General features: G+C 37.4%; 1 protein-coding gene across 1 annotated transcript; it reads right to left on the minus strand.

The window, feature by feature from the left end:
- Positions 1-3,477: 3,477 nt before the first annotated feature.
- Positions 3,478-8,861, minus strand: LOC107223146 (probable prefoldin subunit 4). The gene is made up of 4 exons (XM_015662742.2): positions 8,686-8,861; positions 8,495-8,599; positions 8,038-8,154; positions 3,478-5,640 (listed from the first exon to the last, which is right to left on the minus strand). Exons 1-4 carry the CDS (start codon positions 8,722-8,724, stop codon positions 5,488-5,490), a joined length of 414 nt encoding a protein of 137 aa, XP_015518228.1. The 5' UTR covers positions 8,725-8,861; the 3' UTR covers positions 3,478-5,487.
- Between the last annotated feature and the right edge of the window lie 14,507 nt (positions 8,862-23,368).

Raw genomic sequence — 23,368 nt, forward strand, 5'->3', positions numbered from 1 at the left:
TAGTCCAGATGATTTCACTAAAACCCAATTCCCATAAGATTATTGCGGGGTTTGTTCCATAGTCATACAGTTTTTGATCAAGATATGGTAATAATAGAATTGAATAAAACAAACATTAAGCTAAGCAAACCATTATAAACAGATTTCTTCATCTTAAACCTTTCAAAACTAATATTTGCGATTTTCGCTAAAATTACGTGGAAAGCAATGTTGAATACCAATCAAAATTGATGTACACTGATACCGACATCCTTATGTACCAATTTAGCGTTCCTGACATATGAGAATGCATGAAACAGAACTTCAATAAATTTGAACATTCCGATTATCCGCCAGGTAATGTTTACGAAATGTTGTTCATAAATAACAAAAAGTATTTTGTTTAATGAAAGATGAGTGTAAATGAAAAAATGTCAGAATTTGTAGCGTTGAGATCAAAATTATATTCGTTTAAATTGTTAGGTGATGATGAACGATACGAAAAAACGTGTCAAGGTTGTTGAAACGATAGCATTAAACTAGCTTGCATTGAATAACTCGGATTTTGATTTCCTACTTTGCAGCGACTATAATTTACCTGGATTGACATAGGACGAATCCGCCTCCATCATCTCTGACTTTTTCAATGCTCTGGGCACTGTCTAGTTTAATAATGTCTGTAATTCTGCCACTAAAGCACTCGATCTTGTCTTTTCTACGTCCAAGAATTTTTAGGTTTCTCAGTTTATCTATTCTCATGTCAAGTGTGATAAATTCCATGCGCCACTTGATATCTGAGTAGTCTGTAAGTTCAAGCCCGCTATAGATTTCAGGAAACTCGTTTTTGATTTCGCCAAGTGATTATTTCAAGATCTGCTCTGAACTCGTCGGCAGTATGGAAGAGCATGACATCTCAGATTGTGCTACAAGAACGTGACATTTCAGATCGTGCCAGAAGAACGTGACATCTCAGATTGTGACACAAGAAGTGGGATCTCAAATTGTGAAAGAAGAACGTGACATCACGACTAAAATTTAAACTCGGTCGTCACGTTCTTCTTTCTCAATGTGAGATGTCACGTACTTCTGGCATAATCTGAGATGTCACGTTCTTCTAGCACAATTTGAAATGTCACGTTCTTCCATATTGCCGTTGAACTGTCCAAGGTGGTCTGGTCAGACGTCTTCTCTGGAATATTGGATGCCGACACCATAAGCGACTGCTTCTATAGTATGCTCTTTGAGCTGTTTCTCTGCTACATTCCTGGTAAATATCTGAGACGTCCGTCCTTCCCACTGTGGTATAGTAAGAGCTGAGACAGACTACATGTATCTTGGACAAGTCCTATGCATGCCAAGTTCACAAGCTCTCTTGATCTTAATGACTGTAGCCAATTTAAAGACCTGACGGCACAGTGCAAACATCTCACCTTTCGTGATTTTAACACCTATTTTATCCGAGTTGCAGATAGTATCCTTAACAATGTAAACAGCTTTTGGAATTTTGTTTAATGCTAAGCAGGGTCACTGTGCCCTTCCTCTTTATCGATTAAATGTATCTTACAATAATTTTTTTTCCAATATAATAGAGTAGTACTTACTTTCAACTAATTTGCATGAAAAAAGTGAATTTATTAGTAGAGAATTAATTTATTCAGATAGTAATCAGTTAGATTGAAATGAGTCCTAGAAAATGTCTATTTACATCTGGAAAACCTAGAAATGTCAGGGAATTTGATATATCATTGACACTAGACACCCTACTTACGATTAGACCATCAATATGAATAAAACAAAATGCATAGCTTCTCAAATCAACCGAACGAACACAAAAAAAGAATGGATTGAAAAACACTCAATACACAGCCACATCTGCAACCATGAAACAAGAATGCAAGATGTAAAAAATTCAAACATCTCGAAATATAAAACGACATAAACTTAAAATGGCATTACCACGTCCAAGACACTGCCAATAAAATGAGAAAAGAAATACACGCCTTTTTCTACATAAAATTTTTTGTAAACACCGAAACAAGGAAGGCAATATATGCCACCCCCGTTAATTCGGTTATAGATTACGGAATGATACGTTGGCGAAGAATTTACAAAAGAAATCTGAAAGCGCTAATTCAAGCACAGAAAGTTATACCAACAATAAGAATTGCTTTCAAAAAACCAAGAGACTGCTCGATACACATTTTGATCAAAGAATTAAATACACTAGATATCAGGTAAACATTTATAAAAACAATGTCCTGATCACAGTACACGCAGCAACAGAAAGAAAGACACACGAAGAAAAATTCACGAACCCCATACTAGATCAACCACCAATGAAGGTGTAACAATCAAGTTGATCCAGACTGCCAAAATACAACAAGAAATATAAATAGCAGCTGAATTATGGAACCATATTATACTAATAGATATTAGTAAGAAGAGTAAGGTGGTGTTTAAGAAAGAATTAAAAACATAGGTAGCGGAGAGGTAGAAAATTCTACGAAACACTATTTTACTGATAAAATTGGACTGGAAATAAAATAAAAGACTATTACACAAACCTACAAAAACAATATAAAGTCAATACCTATATAATCAAACCCTTGACACATGCTACAGTTTAAAAGGTGTATTTTAGTCTAGAGGCCTAGAGGGTATAGCCGCGTACCAAAAATGCCCCCGCTCGGAATGGATTCTGCAAGTGACTTTCTGTTTTCTATTGGAGAATGATTGACCCATACCAAATTTTAGCCTTCTAACTCCATTTCGTACGAAGTTATCGTAAAAAAACGCGATTTTCAGTCTTTTTGCGTTAAATCCGCCATTTTAACTCCGAAAATTATGAAGAAAATTACAAATCTAGCAGACATCTGTACACATGTCAAGGATTTTTTTCAGGTTTTTCAGTAGCAAACTCGAGCGTCTAAAAATTCTTGAACATTTAGATTGCTGATTTCCGGTGGTTTCTAGCTAGTGACCACCTTCTCTTTTCGACAGCTTGAATGTCTGGTTTTGTGTAATTTTCTATGATTTTTTCTGAAAGTGCGTCATTGTTAAAAAAATTAAAAACCGATATTTGTCATTCTTTTATGGGCACGATCTCAAGATAATTTTTTCCACATACAGAAATAACACTGGTCACTGTAATGCATAACCAGTTTGGAAAAACGTTTCCGATTTAACGTTAGTTTCGACGTCTTTGACCATATTATTCTGAAATTAATATATTCTTCACAAGTTAAACTTGTGTATCGATTGTCATTAGCAGCTACTTCCGATCGCAAGTTCGAACGCCGTTTTACATCGATATGATATTTCCAATCTTCGATCTGTTATTTCCCAAATAAATACCGAAGCCTCATGATGCAGTCTCATGTAAGGTCGGATCGTCGGAATCCGCAAAAGGGTGAAACATTTGTGAGTTGGTATGGCAAGCCCCCATTTACAGAGTATGGGTAGCTGTTAGCAATGTGCCTCGGGGTGCCGTAAAGTTAATTTATTTATACAAATTCAAGCTATTTATTGGGTACAAATTAGTTGACTTAATTTTCTGTCGGCAATAATCATAATATGGGTTGAATGTGTGTTACTTACGATTAGGTATAAAGTTTGCCGCTTTGAATTTCCCATTTCTGATATAGGATACGGAATCTTGCAACTTTGAAAATCCTCGAGTAAGGAGTTTCGTAGACACCCTTCAACATTTGGCGATTTGTACTCCCATGACAAAATTTTCTGATAAGCCCATATGTAGTCTGATATAGCTTAATATGACGTGATGTAAATTTATATGTAATGTTATATCAGAAAATATTTTACCGGAATATACATAATCATATGCGAACATATCTGACCATATCAGGCTGCATGTATTAAAACTTGATTTCCTTATTGACATATCAATCTATATATGGTCGTATCAGGTTACATAAGGCTATATCAGGTAATGAAATCTAAGCATTTACAGCTATATCCGGCTACATATGGCTACAATAGCTTTTTTTATCTCGGCAGCAAGTCTTCTGATATGGTCATATTCATATATGAGCTGATATTTCAATATATGTCCATATCAGAGAATATCAATGAAAAATCAAGTTTTAATACATACAGCCGGATATGTCTGCATATGATTTTGTATATTTTGGTGAAATATTTTCTAATATAGAAATGTATAACAATATCAGATTATATATGTCCATTAGAATATGTCCATGTCAGATCATATAGTCATCCTTGTTGAAAAGAAACTGTTTTTCCATGTTCCAATTAATAAAGAATACAAAAAATTCAATTGAAATTTTTTTCTAGTCTCTATAATTTCGATTTTTAAAAATCAAATCCATTTTTTAAACGCAGTTATACAGAAAAATTGTTTTTTAACGGGTTATTCACAATCTTAACATGACAGCCTTTCTCGTAGATGATAAAATATTTCAAATTTAGTATATATAGAAGTTTCCAAAAACTTCTCAGGTATTTCTACATTTTAGTTATAAATGTATCGCAGATCTGTATAATTTATTGTACTAAATTGAAGTTTTAAGTGTATTGTATTCCGTGATATTGTTGTGGAAGGTGTATGTCTGTGTTCCATGAGTATGAGAAATACTTAGATATAACCATATATAATCTAATCGATCCATGTAAGACCAGATCTGGCCAATTTTTATAACAGGCTATATATAAACTGATGTAGTTTGATCTGTCCGTCTATGTTCAGATCTGCCTAATTTTCATATCAGGCCTGATATGGACATTTCATATCTAGTTATATCTGGGCTTATTAGAAAATTTTTTCACAGGCTATTATATTTGAAATTTTATTCTTGACATCGAATCTATAGTTCAGCAACCATACGAAAAACTGTTCATGTCAATCAGCGATTCTTAGGTAAATTTGTTCAAATATTTCAATTCTGGCAATAGTTTGTGATCCATATCTAACACACTAGAGTAACGGATACTTTCACCGACTTGCCATGGTACGTCTACCATGTGACTACTTGGTGTACTCGAGAAAGACTTTGATTTTATTATTATGGCCTTGCTATACTTACTGCTAGTTGATAGTGTAAGCAGATGTTTATTGTGTTGTTCGTATAGATACAAGCTTCTATTAAAGAATAATCAATATCAAATAAATAGCCAAACTAATACTTCTAAAACAAATGGAATTTAATAAAGATTACGTATCTTTACCTTATGAATACAATTAACTTATATGTTTATATGCCAGAAATAGTGTTCAATTAATATATTTCAGTACAGAGCTAATTACTGAAAAACTACATTTTGATATTACCTAGTTTCCTTCACTGTGACAATTGTTTATGCAGCAGTGAAATTTTTTTATTTTTGAAATTGTAAAAATTGATGAGTACTGAGAACAATGATAACGGTGAGGGTTATTAATAAGCAGTACGTATGAAAATAATTGAAACCATATCTTCAACTGCTTGAATAACTAAAAATTAGACCTTAATTATAATTGCATTATATAAACTATTCATCTTCCGCTTCCAAGTTGATGTGTGTGCCAAACTTAGCGTAGAGTTGTGCTTTCAAATCGCTCATTACTACCTTGAGTTCTGAGGATTTACTTTCCAGCTCTGCAATTTCTGCTTGCTTCTTTGCTTTTGCTTCCTCCAATGATTTCTGACACAAACAAAACATATAGACGTGTTAGTTGTGATAAATAAATGTAACATATATTGGCAGTATGAAGACCCATCAAATAATAAGATGGTTCTTTGAAACTAGTCGATACATGGCGGATTCGTGGTGATGTTCAAATGCAAGAAGTAAGATGGAAGGAGATGGAACAACAGCCTGCTTACCAGCAAAAAGTGGGCCTAATTCTGGATCCACTATTATAGTAACAATTTCCTCAATTTGTTGTACTCGTCATCTTGGCTTGTTTACGTGTCAGTTTTCACCCCCATCACCCCCTCCTGTTTTACTACTCACAAGTAAATTCGTGGAATTCACTATTCGTGATGTCACAACAAAATCCAATTTGACTCCCTTTTTTCAGATTCAAGTTAGAAAATATCGATTGTAGACGAAAAATTTTTGCAATCAAAGTTGTGGAAAATTGAATTTTCTACAAGTGTAGTTACTGCCATTTCTACTCGAAAGTTGAAAATAAACGAATCATTTAACAACAACAAGTTGCCGTTTGAGTCAGGCAGTACTTTGGTCCTTACCCAAGTGTCTAGCATTATTAATTTTGTAAATAAAACATCATTAGCTATTAGAAAAAAACAAGTTCAGCCTTGGTCATTTCACATTCTTGCATCTCTTTTTTTTACCCGTTTTAGGCCCACTTCCAAGCCAAAGACTACACCACAAGGTAACCAGACTTCAAAATTCCGTATAAACTATGTTTGAAGAATATATTAGGATAGAAAATATGTATGGTCAAAAAACGTGATTTTTTTTGTCACTGGCTCTCCATCTATTACAAATGAAATTAGGATGAATTTGAAACTAGTTACCGCAAACACTAAATTTGTTATACTTAGAATAATGCAGTCCAATTTCAGGCATAAGATTCTATACATCTACTAGCTACCTATTTTTGAGAATCGTAAAGCATTGACTCTTGAATTTCACTGCCTTATTTTAATCAACGTTAGAGTATTTTACCTTCACCTCTAATTGCTAGAGGCAGCTTCACACAATTATATATTACAAATTTTCATTACCTAGTCAAAGGTACGATTATAATCCACCTTACCTTCATTCTATTTGGTATAGAAAACAACTTGATAATTAGAAAATACTAGAAATTTTGATCTTGCAGTTCAAATAGTTACATTGTAATTATAACAATATGATAAGAATAGTAGTAATAGTAATAGTAATAACAATCACTACCTATCCTGCCACACCCAGCAGGGTATATACCCAGAAGCTATTGTTAGGTTATGTTGGATAAGGGATGAATGGCCAGTAACCATCATTATACGTCTGCAACTACTTTGAAAGGTTCATTGTAAATACCAATATGTGCATGATAAAGGAGCACAGCTGGAGAAAACCTGGCATAAATGTACTTAGAGTGGGTTCAAACTTCAGCATTTTAATTCTGTGTCTGAGCAATGTGACAACTCTTAGATTTTTTGGAGGCTCAGGTACTCCTCGACTTGCTGCAGTTTTCAACCCAAGTCCTCTCATTCCAAGGTTTTGCAAGCGGATGGGTTTTGCAATTTTGTAATTTTATTTCGATATATAATTATTTCCAGCACTTACGAGTTAACAAGTATTATCATATTGTAAACAGAATAATAGCAAGGATGGATCATTCAAGTTTCAATTATTCACAATTAATTTGAAACGGTTAATATCAAGTATCGGAGCAATGCCATTCAATGATCTCAGCAAAATAACGTAAATTATCTCTGGACCAGTTTGGAAATTTTATAGAATTTTCATAAAACTTTGAAAATGTGTAATAGAAAGTCTTAACATAATCAGATTCACTGAGGTATATTCAAACATGGGTTGAACTTGATGTTTTTTATACAGGGTATTTAAAAAAGGTGGATACACCTGGATAGCACGAAAACGACGTAACTTAGAGATAAACTGATAATAGATTCCCGAATAATTTTTCCCTGGGAATCCAATGGTAATATTAGTTTTTGGACCAGATGGGCCCAGGGGGGCCTTATGAGGCCCAGCTTTGAAATTTCAAATGGAAAACCCAATTTTTTCGTTCGAATTTGGATTCAGCGGGAAATTTTACGTCCGAATACGTATTAACCATCGCTGGGGTCATAAGCCCCTTCCTAGTGACGTAGGGTCAATTTCGATACTAAAGAATTCTGGATACACCTGGATAGCCTGAAAACGAAGTAACTTAGAGATAAACTGGGAATCCCATGGTAATATTAGTGTTTGGGCCCGAGATTCGGAAATCTATCATCAGTTTATCTCTAAGTTACGTCGTTTTCGTGCTATCCAGGTGTATCCACCTTTTTTCAACACCCTGTATATCCATATTTGCCAATTAAATTGTAAGAACTAGTGATAATAAAGTTGGATAACCTGGGTTTTTTCAAAATCCTGATCTACAAATACTTCTCCAATGAGGTACGGTATTTTCACATCGTCATCAAAGAGGGAGAGTTCATCGCAGGCATCTTCAAGATTTTTTATGTCATTCTGAAAGTCGAAAATTTAAGAGATGAGTTTTTCGAATGCTGCCATGACCAAATAATGCATAACATTCATCACCGAAGACAAACACCTATAGATATTCGTTGGAAACTATCATGATGTAGACTCAATGGCAATATCCTATATTTTTTACGGTTTCACTTTTGGGATTAAAACGTTAGTCGAGTTGGTAAAAGTAAGAATTTTTTATACCAAAGCTTCCTGGCCAATCCCAAACTTGGCTATGCCAAGCTTCATAAAGCTTCATTTGGATGAGTAGTTTTAACAACACTCAAAAATCAGGTATATTATTGTTGGTTTAGAAACCATATACAAATATAAATACCTGCTTCGATTTTAATTCATCTTTGTAATCTTCTAGCTTTGCGTTGTGCCTGGCGAATTTGTTAATCTTTTGCTGATCCTCGTAAGTAATGTGGACATCAGAATCCTAGCAATTAAAAATTTAAGTCAGGTTATAATAGGATGAACTACGTTGAGTGAGCTAATGTTGGAATTTCTAAGTCTAATACTAACCGGTTGGAATCCTCCCTGAGAGTTTTTACCACCTGCCATATTTTTTGGCCGGGAAGAATCAGTTTTTAAAGTTATCAAAAGTATGTCCAAGTGGACCACAATCTTGCATAAAGGTTAGGAACGCTGATCCTTGCCAAGCTCCGTAAATGGAGAACCGCTAGAATAGGATAGTTAGGGTGGGTTCATATAGAAGCGCAGTGGCGTAGAGCGCGGTTGAACGCCAACAAATCAAAGTATGTACCTGAAATATAGTGTTCACTAGGGCCGTGTTCGAAAATTGACTGACAGTACTGTCCAGTGTTCCCAACCCGTCCGTGGGGGGCTATGTGACCAGGGCCGTAGCATTATAGTACCGAACAAAAAATTATAGTACTTTTTTGAAAATGTTAATAATGCAATAAAATCACGGAATATTATTTTCATAAGTATATTATCCCTATCCATTACAATACGCGTGCGTACTTACATTTAATTGTACGAATGACCAGAAGGTACTTATTTGAATTATTTTTGTACACACTAGGAATGACGGCAGGAACTGGCGGGAAGCGGGAAACGGGGCGCTCAAATCAACACCAACGCGCCTGAGCCCGAACCGTGCATGTCAGCGCCCTCCGCAATAATGTGGTTAAAATTAAAAACCACATTATGGTGAATGGCGCTGACAATTTTTTGCCTAGCGCGAAAAGATTTGAATACGTTTCTTTTGAAAAGTATTAAAAATCTTTTTTTTTCGAAAAGTATTAAAGAATTTTGTCCCGCCAATTTTTGTATTACAAAAAAAAACTTCTTTTTATACAAATTTCTAAATTATAGTAGATTTCCGTCACATAATGAAAGTTCTATGTTATATAGTACGAAGTTCATATTTATGTGACATCTACTATAATTATGTGACGGTTAGGAACACTGGTACTGTCAGCAATCTTTTATCTCCTTTGCGCTTCCAAGTTCGTGGATAGCTCTGACTCTGTCCTAAGGAATTTTCAGTACTGTCAGCCAATTTACGAACACGGACTAGTATTAAAATTCTCAGTGAAATTAATGAAAAAATATCGTAATTTTACCGTAAATTGACGACATTTTCTACCCTCTAATCTTGTGTTATGAAATTATGGTTACAATTTTGTTCGGTAATTTTTTTATACCCAGGTAGTATTCTGTCGCAAGTTTGTGATGTGACCGTCACATGCGTGCACGCATGACCCTGCCGGCAGGCAACTATCTGTGAGTTACACCCGTATTTATAGAGGTTTCTCTCTGTTTATAGTCCTTCTGTAACATCCGACCGAAACGTCCGTATGTTTTATCGACTGTTATTACTGCATGTTACTTTTATCAACTAACCAAACTCGAAGTACGAGAATCTTGTAACCATAAGGAATTAAAACAACTGTCTAACTATTTGGAATATCCCTAGATGGAAATAACTATGACATTCACTAACCAAAGCTTAAAAACCAAGTTACGAGATCTTCGCACTACAAAGAGCTATAATATTATTATACGTTATTATATATCACTATCATATTAACACCATAATTAACTAACACGATTACATCCAATTATTATATAGCACTCGACAATGCCATTTGTGCATTCGGAGCTGAGAGCTATACTATAAGCAACTTACGCTATACCATATAGCCTGGAGTATAGAAGACTGTAAAAACATAGATAAATGTATAACCATTATGATGTAAAGATAGCACTGCTGCAATAATCCATAAAACTAGAGACTGCAAAACCTTCAAAACCGTGAATACTAATTATTCAGCATGAACTATACTCTTCTCCGTAACGCCGTGTTGTAGGCAACACGCGCAACGTTTTGAAGGCAATACAGATCCCCAATGTGGAGCCATACAGAGCTTCATCTAGAGAACACATTAGGAAACTTACCGACGAAACGATTGAAGGTAAATCAACTCGCAATAAACTCAAAGATGCATACGTGGCAACGCCCAATAACAGGCAACCGACAAACATAAGAGAAACGTTCTGGAAGCTTCTAAGCCGATTTATATCAATATAAGAATTAATAATTACAGAAGAGAATTATATACGAAAGCACACATGTAAACCTGCTCTAAGACTATGAATTATCAAATTGTTAAATACCCTAAATCTGTTATGATAGTTATAACACAAACAACTAAGAATATTCGCAGCAGCGCGATTCTAATAATGTCAAGCAAATAGCAACTATGTCTCATAAACAATCGCTATTGTACTCCAGGTGAATAACGACAGTAATCAATTATAATACATACGCAATTTTATATAGTTACACGCTGTGAAACTAACAAACGACGAGTAACCAATATGACAATCTTAATATATAGACTTTGTAACGAACAGGATAGTAGGAATATTTAAGAAGTAAACAGGAACTGGAATTCAGCGCATTGTGACCCCGAAAATGCACACGGCACTCACATACACCACGAAACATGGGTCACCACTAGCGCATACGCACTGCGATTACCATATTAGGAAATAGCTGCTGAAAGCACGCCACAGCCGTGAAGAAGCACGGCAGCCGAGGGGCCAAGGGGGGCTTGCGCCCCAACAACAAGCCCACGCAGAATGGAAAATTACAGAACAACGACCCCGCACCTACACCACCACACCAGCGCAGCGTTATACCATATGTAAAAGCTTGCAATATAGTAATAGCAAAAGAACTAAGATCACAGGCGGGTATGCGGCGAAGATATCGTGCCCTTATTATAATTCCTAGAAAAAGGGGGAGGTGCGCAAAAGTTGACAAAATCTAAAGAAGGGGATCATTCTGCGCAACGATCGACACCTATAAAAACGGCGACCGATCATCGGATCGTCCTCTTGGTTTCTACCACCAGATTCGTCATCTTGTTCCGGTACAGTCTCGCAGTAGAATCCTTTTGCCTTTTGCATTTAAACTTTTTATGCAACGTTACTCTGCCCAAAAGTCCAGCGAGCTTTCAGCTCCATTTTGTCATATTAATTCAAGATCTTACACTAAGTAACTCCGTTTTTGTGACTTGAAATATTGAACTTATAAAATAAATCCAAGTTAATCAAAGTATCCAAATATATTAAAATCAGTCATTCCGTTAAATCCTCTCACCAATCTACGCTGCAAGTCATCATATCCAGATTATTCTCAAAAGGTAAGCCAATTAATCAAATCCTTTATCCAATAATTACTCCTTCCTCGGTTCGTTCGATTAGAGTGACAGAATGCCCGTTGTCCGGTATATTTCAATACTTTATCGGTAATTGGTGACCCAAACTACTGATGTGAGTCTAACTGTACTTGTGTGAACGATTCCGGTGTCTAACATCTGGAAATTTCCACTAGGCACCGTTCCGACGTCACACTTTCATGAGGAACAAGGATTCCTTGTTCCTCATTTCACGTTTCATAGACCTTCCTCGACAGAATAAGGAGCCTTATTGGCCTCTTTCTTTCAAGGCAGGTCTCGAGCTTCCTCGAGGAAACCTTCGGCACTGCGATTGGCTGTTTCGTTTCATGTAGCCAATGCATGCGCTTGCGCTTGGCGTCTATGCACTTATGACCCGTATGACGCAGAGATCACAGCCAGTCTACAGGTAAATTTCTTTGAGGTTATACACTCTCATCAACCGACGCAACTTGACAATGAGAGCCAAGCGCACGGTCTTACATACAGGTCTGGAAACTCCGTATGTAAGACCGTGGCTAGGAGTGACTCACATATCGAATCAATCAGTTTACCGTTTCGGCACTGCGTCGCTATCGCTACTATCTAGTAGGGCCGGTTAGGCTGTAGCACGCTTGCGCCAACAAAGAGAAATTTTTTCTATCTCTGTCGCTCACAGGTGACACGGGCGGCGGAGACACGGGTGGGGGTGACCCTAGAAGGTTACACTGACCCTTGCGGCCAATCTGAGAATTATTAAAAGCGGACTCAATAAGTGAGTCGCCCCCCACCACCAGAGTTTCCAGACCTGTACGTAATTCGATCAGCAGTTCTACCACCATAAGCAATCACATATCCCTAAATATGTCTTCCTTCTAGAAGGGAGAGCTTAGTTGTGACTATGAAACAAGGACACCTCTGAGATTTAAGGAAGCCTTTATCAAGGCGTCCTTTATCCTTGAGACAAGGAGAGATTATGAATACGGGTGCAAAATAGAACGTAAACATGAGAATCCGTGCCACTTGCCGGTGAGTTACTAGGATTTTCTGGTGACTTACTAGTGATTTTTAGTAAATAACTAGTAGACTGAAGTTGTTCAGTATAAATAGAATACCAACTTACGAGTAAGCCCCCTTCATGAGATACGGATACGGCGCTTCCGCTTTGGTTACAAGATAACGATAACGTTTCATAACGACGTTTCGTTATCGCATTCTGTAACGTCAAAGCATCGCTATTCGTAGTTACAGAATCGCACCGTCGTTATAAGATTGTCGTTACACGCGGCGAAATTCGTTATCGTTACGATAGCGTTCCGAATCGTTATTCTTATAACGAGTTACAGAATCCCCCTGCAGGGCATAGTCACTTAGGGAGCTTTCCAGCAACGACACAGAGCGACACAGAGCGACACTGTGTCGAACATGGTGCTTTCCAACAACGACACAGAACGACAGTCGGACACAGCTGCGGAGCATGATTGGACACTATGTCGGATTCATTGCTGCTAATTTTTTAGTTAGAGATTTTATTTTCAACGCATGGTATTGTTTATATTTATTTATTAAATGCAATGATAATCTGCACGCGTTTCACAAATGTTTTTTTTTCCTGGAGCGCTCAATGATCCCAGATTTTTCGTATAATGCATGAGCGGACTCTAGTGACTGAATTAAGAACCTCAAAGCGTTCCAACAAGCACCAAGGCACAGTATTCGACCGTGTAACACAGTGTCACACTGTGTCTCCTTGCTGGAAAGCTTCGATTTACGGGACTTCGGCTGTCCGTCGCTTCAAACCTTGCAAAAAACTTCAGCTGTGTCTCTAACATGAGTCATGCATACAATACCCATCGCAATCTGTGCAGCACAAAACGTTTTATTACTTCAAAATTGGCTGCAAAATCATCATACTGTTCGGATGGCGAGGGTGTACGATTTGTGTTACTGCGCAGAAGCATCTACAAGAACGGTCCCGCATTCCTGGCGAAAATATCATCCTGGTTACGATACTGTTGAATAAAATTATTGTACTATCGTTGTGAAGTGATTGTCAACTGTACCCTAAAAATTGTACTCAATGAAACAGTTTTTTAAAGAATATTCGTGAATTAATTTTGCACCTTTACCTTGGCTCTTAAGAGAGAATTTTTTTTTTTCAATACGAAGCTTATGTAATATTCAACCTTGCTCTCCATCCTTGACCGATGATCCTTGTACTCAAACTGAGTTACATTTTGCATTCCTAGAGCGATAGTAACCCAACACCGCAGATCCATAGCTCTGAATGTATACTACCGCAGCTATCGGCCGACCTTGCACTCTGTCCATGACTGAACCCGTTTAAAATTCATCGTAGAGTTCACATTACAGTCACAAGCCAAAAAGAATGTCACGTGGATGATAACGTATCGAAATCCAAGTGGGTAAAAAACAAATCTCAGAACCATCAATTTTGGAATGTCGCGTGGTTGGTAACGTGGGAAAAGAATGTGAGGTGGCTGATGTTACACATCGGCATTCCTACCGTGGGAAAAGAATTTGAGGTGGTTGATGTTACACATCAGCCGTCCTATCGTGGGAAAAGAAAGCAGGACGGGTCACAGACATCCAGGTCGATAACAAAGTTCACGCCCTCCGCTGCACCCTCTACCGTCGGCAGACGAGCACAACATAGAGACTTTCGGTCGGTAAGATTGTCGATAAAGCAGCACGATTTTGACTTTCGACCGATAAGAATTGTCGGTAAAGCAGTGCGATTTTGACCGCCGACGGATGCAATTGTCGTTAAGGTTGCACGTTTCTGACCTCAAGTCGGTACTGCAGACTGTGACGCCATCGTGGAGAAGGGTTTGAGTCTAGGGAGGATGTCGGTAAGTGTCGGTAACAGGAATCTGTGAGTAGAACTTTCCTTGTATTACTACTGAAAATTGTCTTCCAAAACTGTTTCAAATCGTTCAAAAATAATATGCTACAAATTTTAACCCTCTACAGCAATGGAAACCTACGTACCACCAAGCTTGAATTTTCCTCATTTATGGTTGATTTTCAGGTGAAACTAAATTTTTGATCACCTTCAAATTTAAATTGATTATTGAAAAATGCTCACAAAATTTGCTATTCAATGTGCGGAAACTGAAAAATATGCTGAATCGCTATGTGTTTATATTTTCCAGTAAAAATGTAAAATTTCGCAATCCCAAAATATCAACCCTGGATAGGAAAAATCCAAGCTTGCTGGTGCTCTGATGACCATAATTGGTGTAGGGAGGTCAGATTTTAGACAGATTATCAACGACAATTGGGGAATAGTGTCAGGGTGCAGAACGATAAAAATTTCTCCGAATCCAAATCAAGAACCACTCTAATGCGAATAAATATACCGGTACAATCTCTTGAAACTTGAAAATCAACTGTGGATGCGCCACATAATTCAGTCTCATTGGTCGGCGAAATCTTCCCGTAGCGATATTCTCGTCTGCGATGCAGAGGGCCAACGTACACAAAATGTGTATGTTTGAATTTTCAAAGAATTTTCTGAGTCACTACCTCAATTATTTAAGATTCTAGCCTCAAAAATTCGTATCAACTATATCACCGTCAGAAACAATTTGATAGAATAGATTTGATGGAATTCGGGATGGCTAGCCTGCACGAACAGCCGACAAAACTCGCGCATGAGCAGTTAATTTTCAAGTTACAGGAGATTGTCCCAGTATATGTGCAAATGTCTCATTTGTAGACCAAAAGTTCGTAAAGTAATAATTGACTCCAAGCAGTCTGTGATTTGCAATTTATTTGAACCTGCGCAGAAATACCTCTTTCCAAAACTGTTGACTGGCTTCCGCTGCTCTTACACTCAGGTACCATAACATTCACGTCGCGAGTGAAAGGGCAATGCTTACCTTGACATCATCATCGGGATTAGACTCATCACTGCAACCAAAGCTTACCAGGAAATGTCTTTGATGGCTTCTGAACTAAAAATCCATCGGCTCCTGAAGAGATAGAATGCATCGATGTCATGCGCGATTCAGACAACCAATGGCAGATATACTTTGTAGTGAATTAAAAAAAAAAATATGTTACACCGTGGATTTCAATCCACGTTCATAAATGTATCTTTCGAATTCAAAGTACCTTAAAAAGAGAATGGCAGTTGTCTCAGTTATGAAGAAAAGTGATGAAAGATTTTTGCTGCATAGTTCACGTAATTTCCAAATATCTCAGTATTACGTTGTGATGCACGTTTCTTGGTTATAAGAGTCAAATGTCCAATCATCAGTGTTAACGACATTTCGAATTTCAATTCAATAAATTTTTCTCAAGTAACAGGAAACCTTATCATACGTAATGATAAGTTTGTAGTACCAACTATCTCCATCTATTGTCTTATAGTTCAATGTTTTTATATGGGTAATTTACGGTTACCTGAATCAAAAAAGATACCAAATTTCAGTATCAGATTTCAATTCAAAATTTATCAGAAGTTACGTTTTGAAATGAAAACTTCTTTAGAGCTGTTGCAGCGTTGGTGAAAACTTCTTCAGCACGGGAGTGATTTCAAACTCAGTGAAATGAAATGAAACGACTATCGATGTAACGGAAATATCGATAAAACGGAAATGCAAAACATGACTTCTTCAGCACGGTAGTGCTTTGAAACTCGATGAAACTCGATGAAACGACTATCGATGTAAAGAAATGAAACTACCATCGCTGGAACAAATAATTATTCCACTCCTGATACTGCATTCTCCTCATTCTCGCAGATTAGTTTCTGAAGGTTTCACTTCTACCACGTGTGAATTGCCCACGTTTTTTTTTATCGTGAAATCACACCACAAACCGTGTTTTACTTCCCCTCGTCCATGTTGACTACTCCACTAACAAATACCACAAATATTGTTAGTTAAAAAATTCTGATTTCTTGATTTCGCGTTTCTTTTTCAAAGCATGGATCGATCTACCAACTTAATTAAGGGGATGCATCGCCTCTTCCAATTGCCGCGGATGAGAAACAGAGAGGCACAGGATTGTTGTCCGGGCGACCGGTGCGAGAGAAAAATTTTGCGATGATAAGCAACGCAGCACACATGTAATATACGTTGTATACCATGTACCTTGCGTCTCTCCTCCGCTGCCACGATGTAAGAATAATAGGTGGTCCGGCTGCGGCTCGGCGGCTGTGAATTTTTGCATAATTCGGTATTTGGCCAGACCATTGTAAACAATAATGGCGGCACGTAGTGTTCGAAACAGAGGAGGTTGATTTTAGGTTAATCATGGGATGAACGTGTCATATTTATGAAAATATGAGCAGAATCTGTAGTTGAAAACATAAAATACCAAAAATTACAATTCTGCCCAACGACAATCAGCTGATACGAAATTAGCGTAATTGTCGCGCAACATGAGAAGTACGTCATTAGTTTCGGCTACGTTAGGTGTTGGGAATATGTCATTTTGATTTTGTACGAAGTAATCTAAGCAACAAAAGTTATCATTGTCAATATGGGGCGGTCCGGATTTCGCTCTTCGGGAGTGTCGCGACGTTGTGAGCATGAAGGTGGTAGCGTTGCTATAGGTACAACAGAGTCATCGCTATTCGTGTCTTCAACAGCTGACTCCAAATCATGTGTCACGGAATCACTCTCCGAGATATCAGTTGGGTAGCGCGAGAGAGCAGAAACGGGAGCATGTCTTGGAGCCGACCTAGGGCCGGTCTGACGTGTCGGCCGACGAGTCGGAGGAGGAGCAGGGATTCTGGGTATTGATGTTTTTGCTTCAGATTCAAAAGATGTCGAGTCATAAGCCGGATTGGTATAATCACAAATGGTGATCGTTATATCGCAGTCTTTGAATATGTAACGGATCATCCGATTAACAAGGTTCCAGTCCAACTCATCTAAGCCGCAGCCTAGTCTTAGAATCGAGAGCGATTTGACTTTATCTTGTTTTAAGCAGTTCTTTAGGTTTACTAGGGTGTTGAATAGTGTTTCTTCAATCGGTTTCTGGTAGCGGGACTTCTTGGTGACTAGATTGTAAATGACGCGGGTACCATGTGGTAGTGTCAATACGCTCGATACTTCAGGATCTAGCTGTTGTAGTTGATCTCGGGTGATTATTTTCCTATTAATTAGTTGTGCCGCGACTCCTCGTGATGTTTTGCAGTCTGCTGAGATGCAATGGGCTAGGTTATCTTGTCTTACGAGGAGATTGACGCGTATTTTTCGAATAAATTTACTATGCGTTAATGGTAGGTGGTTACGTCTGTTAGGAATTCCGTGAATCGAGCGGCGCAATTTCGGCCTTTGCTGGTAGTGGCTTCGGATGTCCGTTGATTCAGTGTGTTAGACTGTTTTTTACGTATTTTAATAGTACGGCTCTGGAGTTTACCGGAATTTTGGTTTGGTTTAGATGAGGTAAGTGGTTAAACTCGTTCCGTAGTTTGCTTGATCGGTTTACCTCTTACAATCAGTGGCTCCATTGCGCTGCTATTGTCAGTCATACTGGCACTTAAGTCGGAGGTAACAGCAGAATTGGACGTGTCTTGTAATGTTTTGGTTCGTCTCCGTTGGGAAGGGTTAGTGTACTCGTGTGCAGACCCACGTGTTCGTGTCGGGTACTACTCCATATGTTTCATGCGTTTGTGAGCGCCAGTGGACAAAGATAGCGTACCTGGTTCGCGAGCACGTGTTGGGTGTTGGTGAGCCAATTTGGCGCACTTGCGGGCGTCAGTACATGAGCATTCCATTCCGTATCGGGTTGTGCCCGTTTTGAGGTAATAAGCAGAATTCGGAAAGAATCGACAGGTGGATTTCTGGCAAGTGCGTCTGCGTTGGAGTTCGCTATTCCTTTTTCATGTTTTGTGACGTACGAATATTCTTCCAATTTCAGTCTCCAGAGCATTACACGAGAAGTCGGGTCTTCCACGTGTTTGATCCACTTTAGTGATTCGTGGTCTGTTACCAAGGTGAAGGGTTCACCGTAGAGGTAAGGGCGGAAATGTTTCACGATATAAACGACCGCTAAGAATTCCTTCTCTGACTCTGGGAGGTGTTGTTTAGATAAGTAGGCCTGTCTTAGGCAGTCTTGCAAATCTCGAAGAGAATCTCGTTTATCTGACTCAACATATTTACTCGCGTCGCCTTCGATTTTTGTGCGAATGAGTGTGGAGAATAAATTTAGTTCTCTGGCTAAGACAGCTTGTTCTGCGCATTCTACTTTAATTACGAATTCGGATACGGGCATATTAGTGCCATTAAACGTGGGAATCAGAGCCAATGCATCTGTAAGAGGCAGGTGCGGAAAAATACTTTCGGTAGCTATGTTGTAAATTTTAACCTAGGAGTTGCGACTTACAAAGTGAAGATGAAGAGAAGCAATGGAAGAAGATGTTGCATTCTTCCGTGAAAATGTTGGTATAGCGATTTCGTGTCTGCAAGAATGAAGATGTTCTCGTAGTAGCAGCAGGAAACGGTTATGCAGAAATATCAATTTGGAGATACGGATTTGTTTGTGATGTTCGTGTGAATCAGACATCGTTGATTGCATTAGACGTAGAATATGACTTTCAGAGTGTCCTCAACACTATCACACAGTGGTATTACTTTTGTATTAACATCACTGAGCTTGTACAATTTGGAACTGGTCTATCAGATGGTACTTCATGCGTAGCACACATGTATAATTGTATCACTGAATTTCCGGAAAGCGAAGACTACTGCTGCCATCAATGTTACGTCCGTGAATGGAGTATACTCCCGAGCGGTAGGAATAAACCGGTTCGGCTTCACTTTTACGTACTAGGTCAACCGGAAATCAGTATGAGGATTAAATAACGTAGGGTTTATTTGAGATATTACTTATATATTTATTTCCAAGAAGCTGAGATGGCGGTAAAAACGAAGTGTGCTGTACGAAGCTATGTAAAAAGTCTAGATGTGACGTTGTTGAGTTTTAGAATAGGAGTGTCGCTAGAGACTAGAAACGTACGGGTGCAGAAAAGACGTGAAGATGCTGAAGGGAATAGAATTAGATGAGTAAGTACGATAATGAGTAGCGTGAGACTAGGTAGAGATAAGAGGACAGGGCAGAGACCATGTTATTATTATAAGAACTGTGGGAGAGTTAGCGAGTAGGAAAAATAGAGAGAGATGATACGCCGGACGTAACAGACAGATTAGGTGGGATTCTATTTGATAGCACACATCTTTTGAAGTTTTTTATCATCACTTAACCATAATTAACAGCCGTCTTAAGAAGGCTAACTTGACTCTATAAGATATAAGTAAGTATACGGTAGCGCAACAACGTACTTCAAATACAAATTATCAACGTGCCATAATATCGACTCATTATTCTTTAACACTTCCCCATAATATTGCGCTTCAACATAAGTTTTGTTTTTTCTTTTTTCTGTTAACATGAAACAGAATAGTTTGATAGTAAATTCTTAGGTATAAACTTACATGCATTCTTTCAAACCAATGCTACTTCTTAACTTAACAAATAGTTCCTTACTTAATGATTTACTGAATATATCTGATTTTTGTTGTTCAGATGGGATATATTCAATAATGATACAGTAGCGCTCAAAAGTATTTTGACAAAGATAGTAATTGAGTTAATTATATGCAAGAATAAATTACAAAAATCAATAATATTATTTGTTGAAACAAATTCGATGTTGTACACAATTGTTGAAAATGAACTCTCGATTACTCGAAAATTAAGATAAATTAAGAAAAGTAAGACAAACGATTAATCAAAGTAATAACGAAGTTCATATTATCAAAATACATTTGAGCGGTACTGTATCTCTGCTTTCTGTAGTATTTCTGATAAAATGGTGTTTCATGTCAATATGTTTAACTCTATAGCTGTTATCTCTATTTTTCGCAATGTGTATGCAACTCCAGTTATCCTCAAATATTAATACATGTGAGCAATTTAGTTTCAAGTCGTTCAAGAGGCCTTTAAACCATAAGGATTCAGTGACGAGAAAGCTGAGCGCGACGTGTTCAGCTTCTGCCATTGAAATAGATACAGTTTTCTGTTTACGAGTTGCCCACAAAACTTGGTTACCATATAAGGTTAAACACAAAAATTAAGACGCTCATCCTAACAATACAATCTCCAGCCCAATCTGAGTCTGTATATCCTATTACATGGTCATTTGTATAGATTAACCCTAGGTCTTTAGTTCCCTTTAAGTATCTCAGTACTCGTTTCAAGTACATTCAGTAGGTATCACTTGCACAGTCTTGGAATCTGCTAAATAAGTTAATAGCGTAGCATAGATCTGGTCTCGTTCCAATAACAAGATATATTAAACATCCTACTAATTCTCGTTAGGGATATTTTTTGTATATTGTTCTATGTTTGTTTCCTGTTGAAGTCTTAATCCCTTCTCTACTGATATAGATATACTTTTACAGTCTGCCATGTTAAACTTATCTAGTAATTTTTGTATATATGATTTTTGGCAAATTTTTAAAGTGTTACTTTTGTAGTCTCTTTCTATTTCTAGTCCTAGAAATATTTCCGCATTTCCCATTATACCATGTCGAATTGGGATATCAACTTGCTCTGAAGATCACTAATAATATTTTGATCGTTATGAAATATTAAAATATCGTCTACATACAAAAATATCTATAGCTTTGAATTATCGTCTTTGGTATACAAGCACATATCATGTGGAGAACATTGAAATCTGTTATCTATCATAAAGCTATGAAATGCTTTGTTCCAGCATCTGGGACTCTGTTTGAGTCTGTAAAGAGATTTGTTTAACTTACATAAATATTTATCATTCTTCATCTCTTCAGGTAGGTGCATGTAAATTTCCTCTTCCAATGTTCCATGAAGAAACGCAGTCTTCACATCCATCGCAGCAATAAACATCCTTTCCTTATTTGCGATGACTAGTAGATTTCTCAGCGTAGATAGCTTACCGACTGGGGCGTATGTTTCCTTATAGTTAGTAGTTTCATAACCTTTTGCTACGAGTCTCGCTTTGTAAATATCTCCCTTCACTTGGAAAACCCAGCGGCTGTTGATTATTTTCTTGTTCTTTGGTTTTTCTACAATAGTCCATGTAGAATGTTTTTGATGTGACTCAAGCTCTTTATTTATTGCTTCAACCCATTTATCGCTATCGATTGTTTCCAAAGCTTCCCTGATTGTTTTGGGTTCGTTTTGTATAAAATTCTCTGCACTCCAACCTGCAAATTCGCAATCCTGATATTCGTGGCAATCATGGTCTTGTAGCCATAACGGCTTCTTCTTCATTCTTTTCCCCGTTCCGTGTGTTTCTGTATTGTTTTGTTTTTCCTTTGATACATTTTCTGTTTCCTTTTGTTCTTGATCTCTGGTCTGTTCTGTATTCTGATTTTCAGTTTCTTCATTCTTTTGTATTTCTGGATTAATATACATATATTACCTTCTTCTGTTATAGTATATCTTCTTCATTAAAAATTACATCTCTTGCTCTAATAACTTTTCTTTCTTCGGAGTCCCACAGCCTGTAGCCATTATCACAGTATCCAATCATGAATAGTTTTTTTGATTTTTCGGTCATCTTTCCTTCTCTTTCTTCTTTTCTGATATAGATGTAGGCATCTGATTCAAATATTTTCAACTTTCCATAGTCTGGTGTTTTTTTGTTCCATATTTCGGCTGGTATCTCTCCATTTACTGTTGGTAGTCTGTTGATTATGTAAGCAGAGGTATATATCGCTTCACCCCACATATCCTTTTCAAGTGATGAATCTGCTAATAGTGTCCTTGCTTTGTGTAGGAGTGTGCGATTTAGCCTCTCAGCTTTACCATTTTGTTGCAGTGAATAGGGGATTGTTTGTTCCATTAGAATTCCTTTCTTGCTGCAGTATCCTCGAAACTCGTTATTTGTATGTTCAGTTCCATTATCGCTTCTGAGTCTCGATATTCTGGAATTGAATTTTGCTTCGGCCATTTCCACGTATTCTTGAAAACATTTTAATACCTCTGTCTTACTTTCTTTCAAGTACACCACTACGAAGTGACTGAAATCATCTAGGAAGGTAAGTATGTATTTTTTATTATTATGAGAGGATGGTTTTACCGGACCGCGGAGGTCTGTATTAATCAATTCTAGTTTCCTTCCTGTGGTGTTTCCTGACTTGTTGAATGGTAGTTTCGTTTGTCTTCCTTTCAGGCATGGTTCACATAATATTTCTCTGTTTGAAATTTTGTACTTTATCAGGTTTATTTTCGTTAGCTCTTTCATTTTTTTCGCTGATGTATATCCAAGACGTCTGTGCCATGTTTCATGCTACTTGAGTATCGAGTATGCTTTCTGCGACGATTTTTCTTTAACGTGAAATTCTATCTTGTATAGGTTATTCTTTTTATGTCCGACTTTAATTACTTCTTTGTTTTTATAAATCGTTACTTTGTTATTCTTGAATTTTACTTCAAATCCTGCTTGTTCTATTCGGTTGATTGATAGTAAGTTACTTCTTAGGCTT

This window comes from Neodiprion lecontei, chromosome 1 (assembly GCF_021901455.1).
Source record: "Neodiprion lecontei isolate iyNeoLeco1 chromosome 1, iyNeoLeco1.1, whole genome shotgun sequence".
Classification (NCBI taxonomy): Eukaryota; Metazoa; Arthropoda; class Insecta; order Hymenoptera; family Diprionidae; genus Neodiprion; species Neodiprion lecontei.

Bases quoted from the DNA above. Each gene is read 5' to 3' on its own strand.
- LOC107223146 (XM_015662742.2), bottom strand. From the start codon at position 8,724: ATGGCAGGTGGTAAAAACTCTCAGGGAGGATTCCAACCG. The intron at 8,155-8,494 runs GTATTTATATTT...TTCGACTTTCAG, and splicing joins ATGAATTAAAATCGAAGCAG to AATGACATAAAAAATCTTGA. The intron at 5,641-8,037 runs GTTATCCAACTT...TGTTTGTGTCAG, and splicing joins AGGATTTTGAAAAAACCCAG to AAATCATTGGAGGAAGCAAA.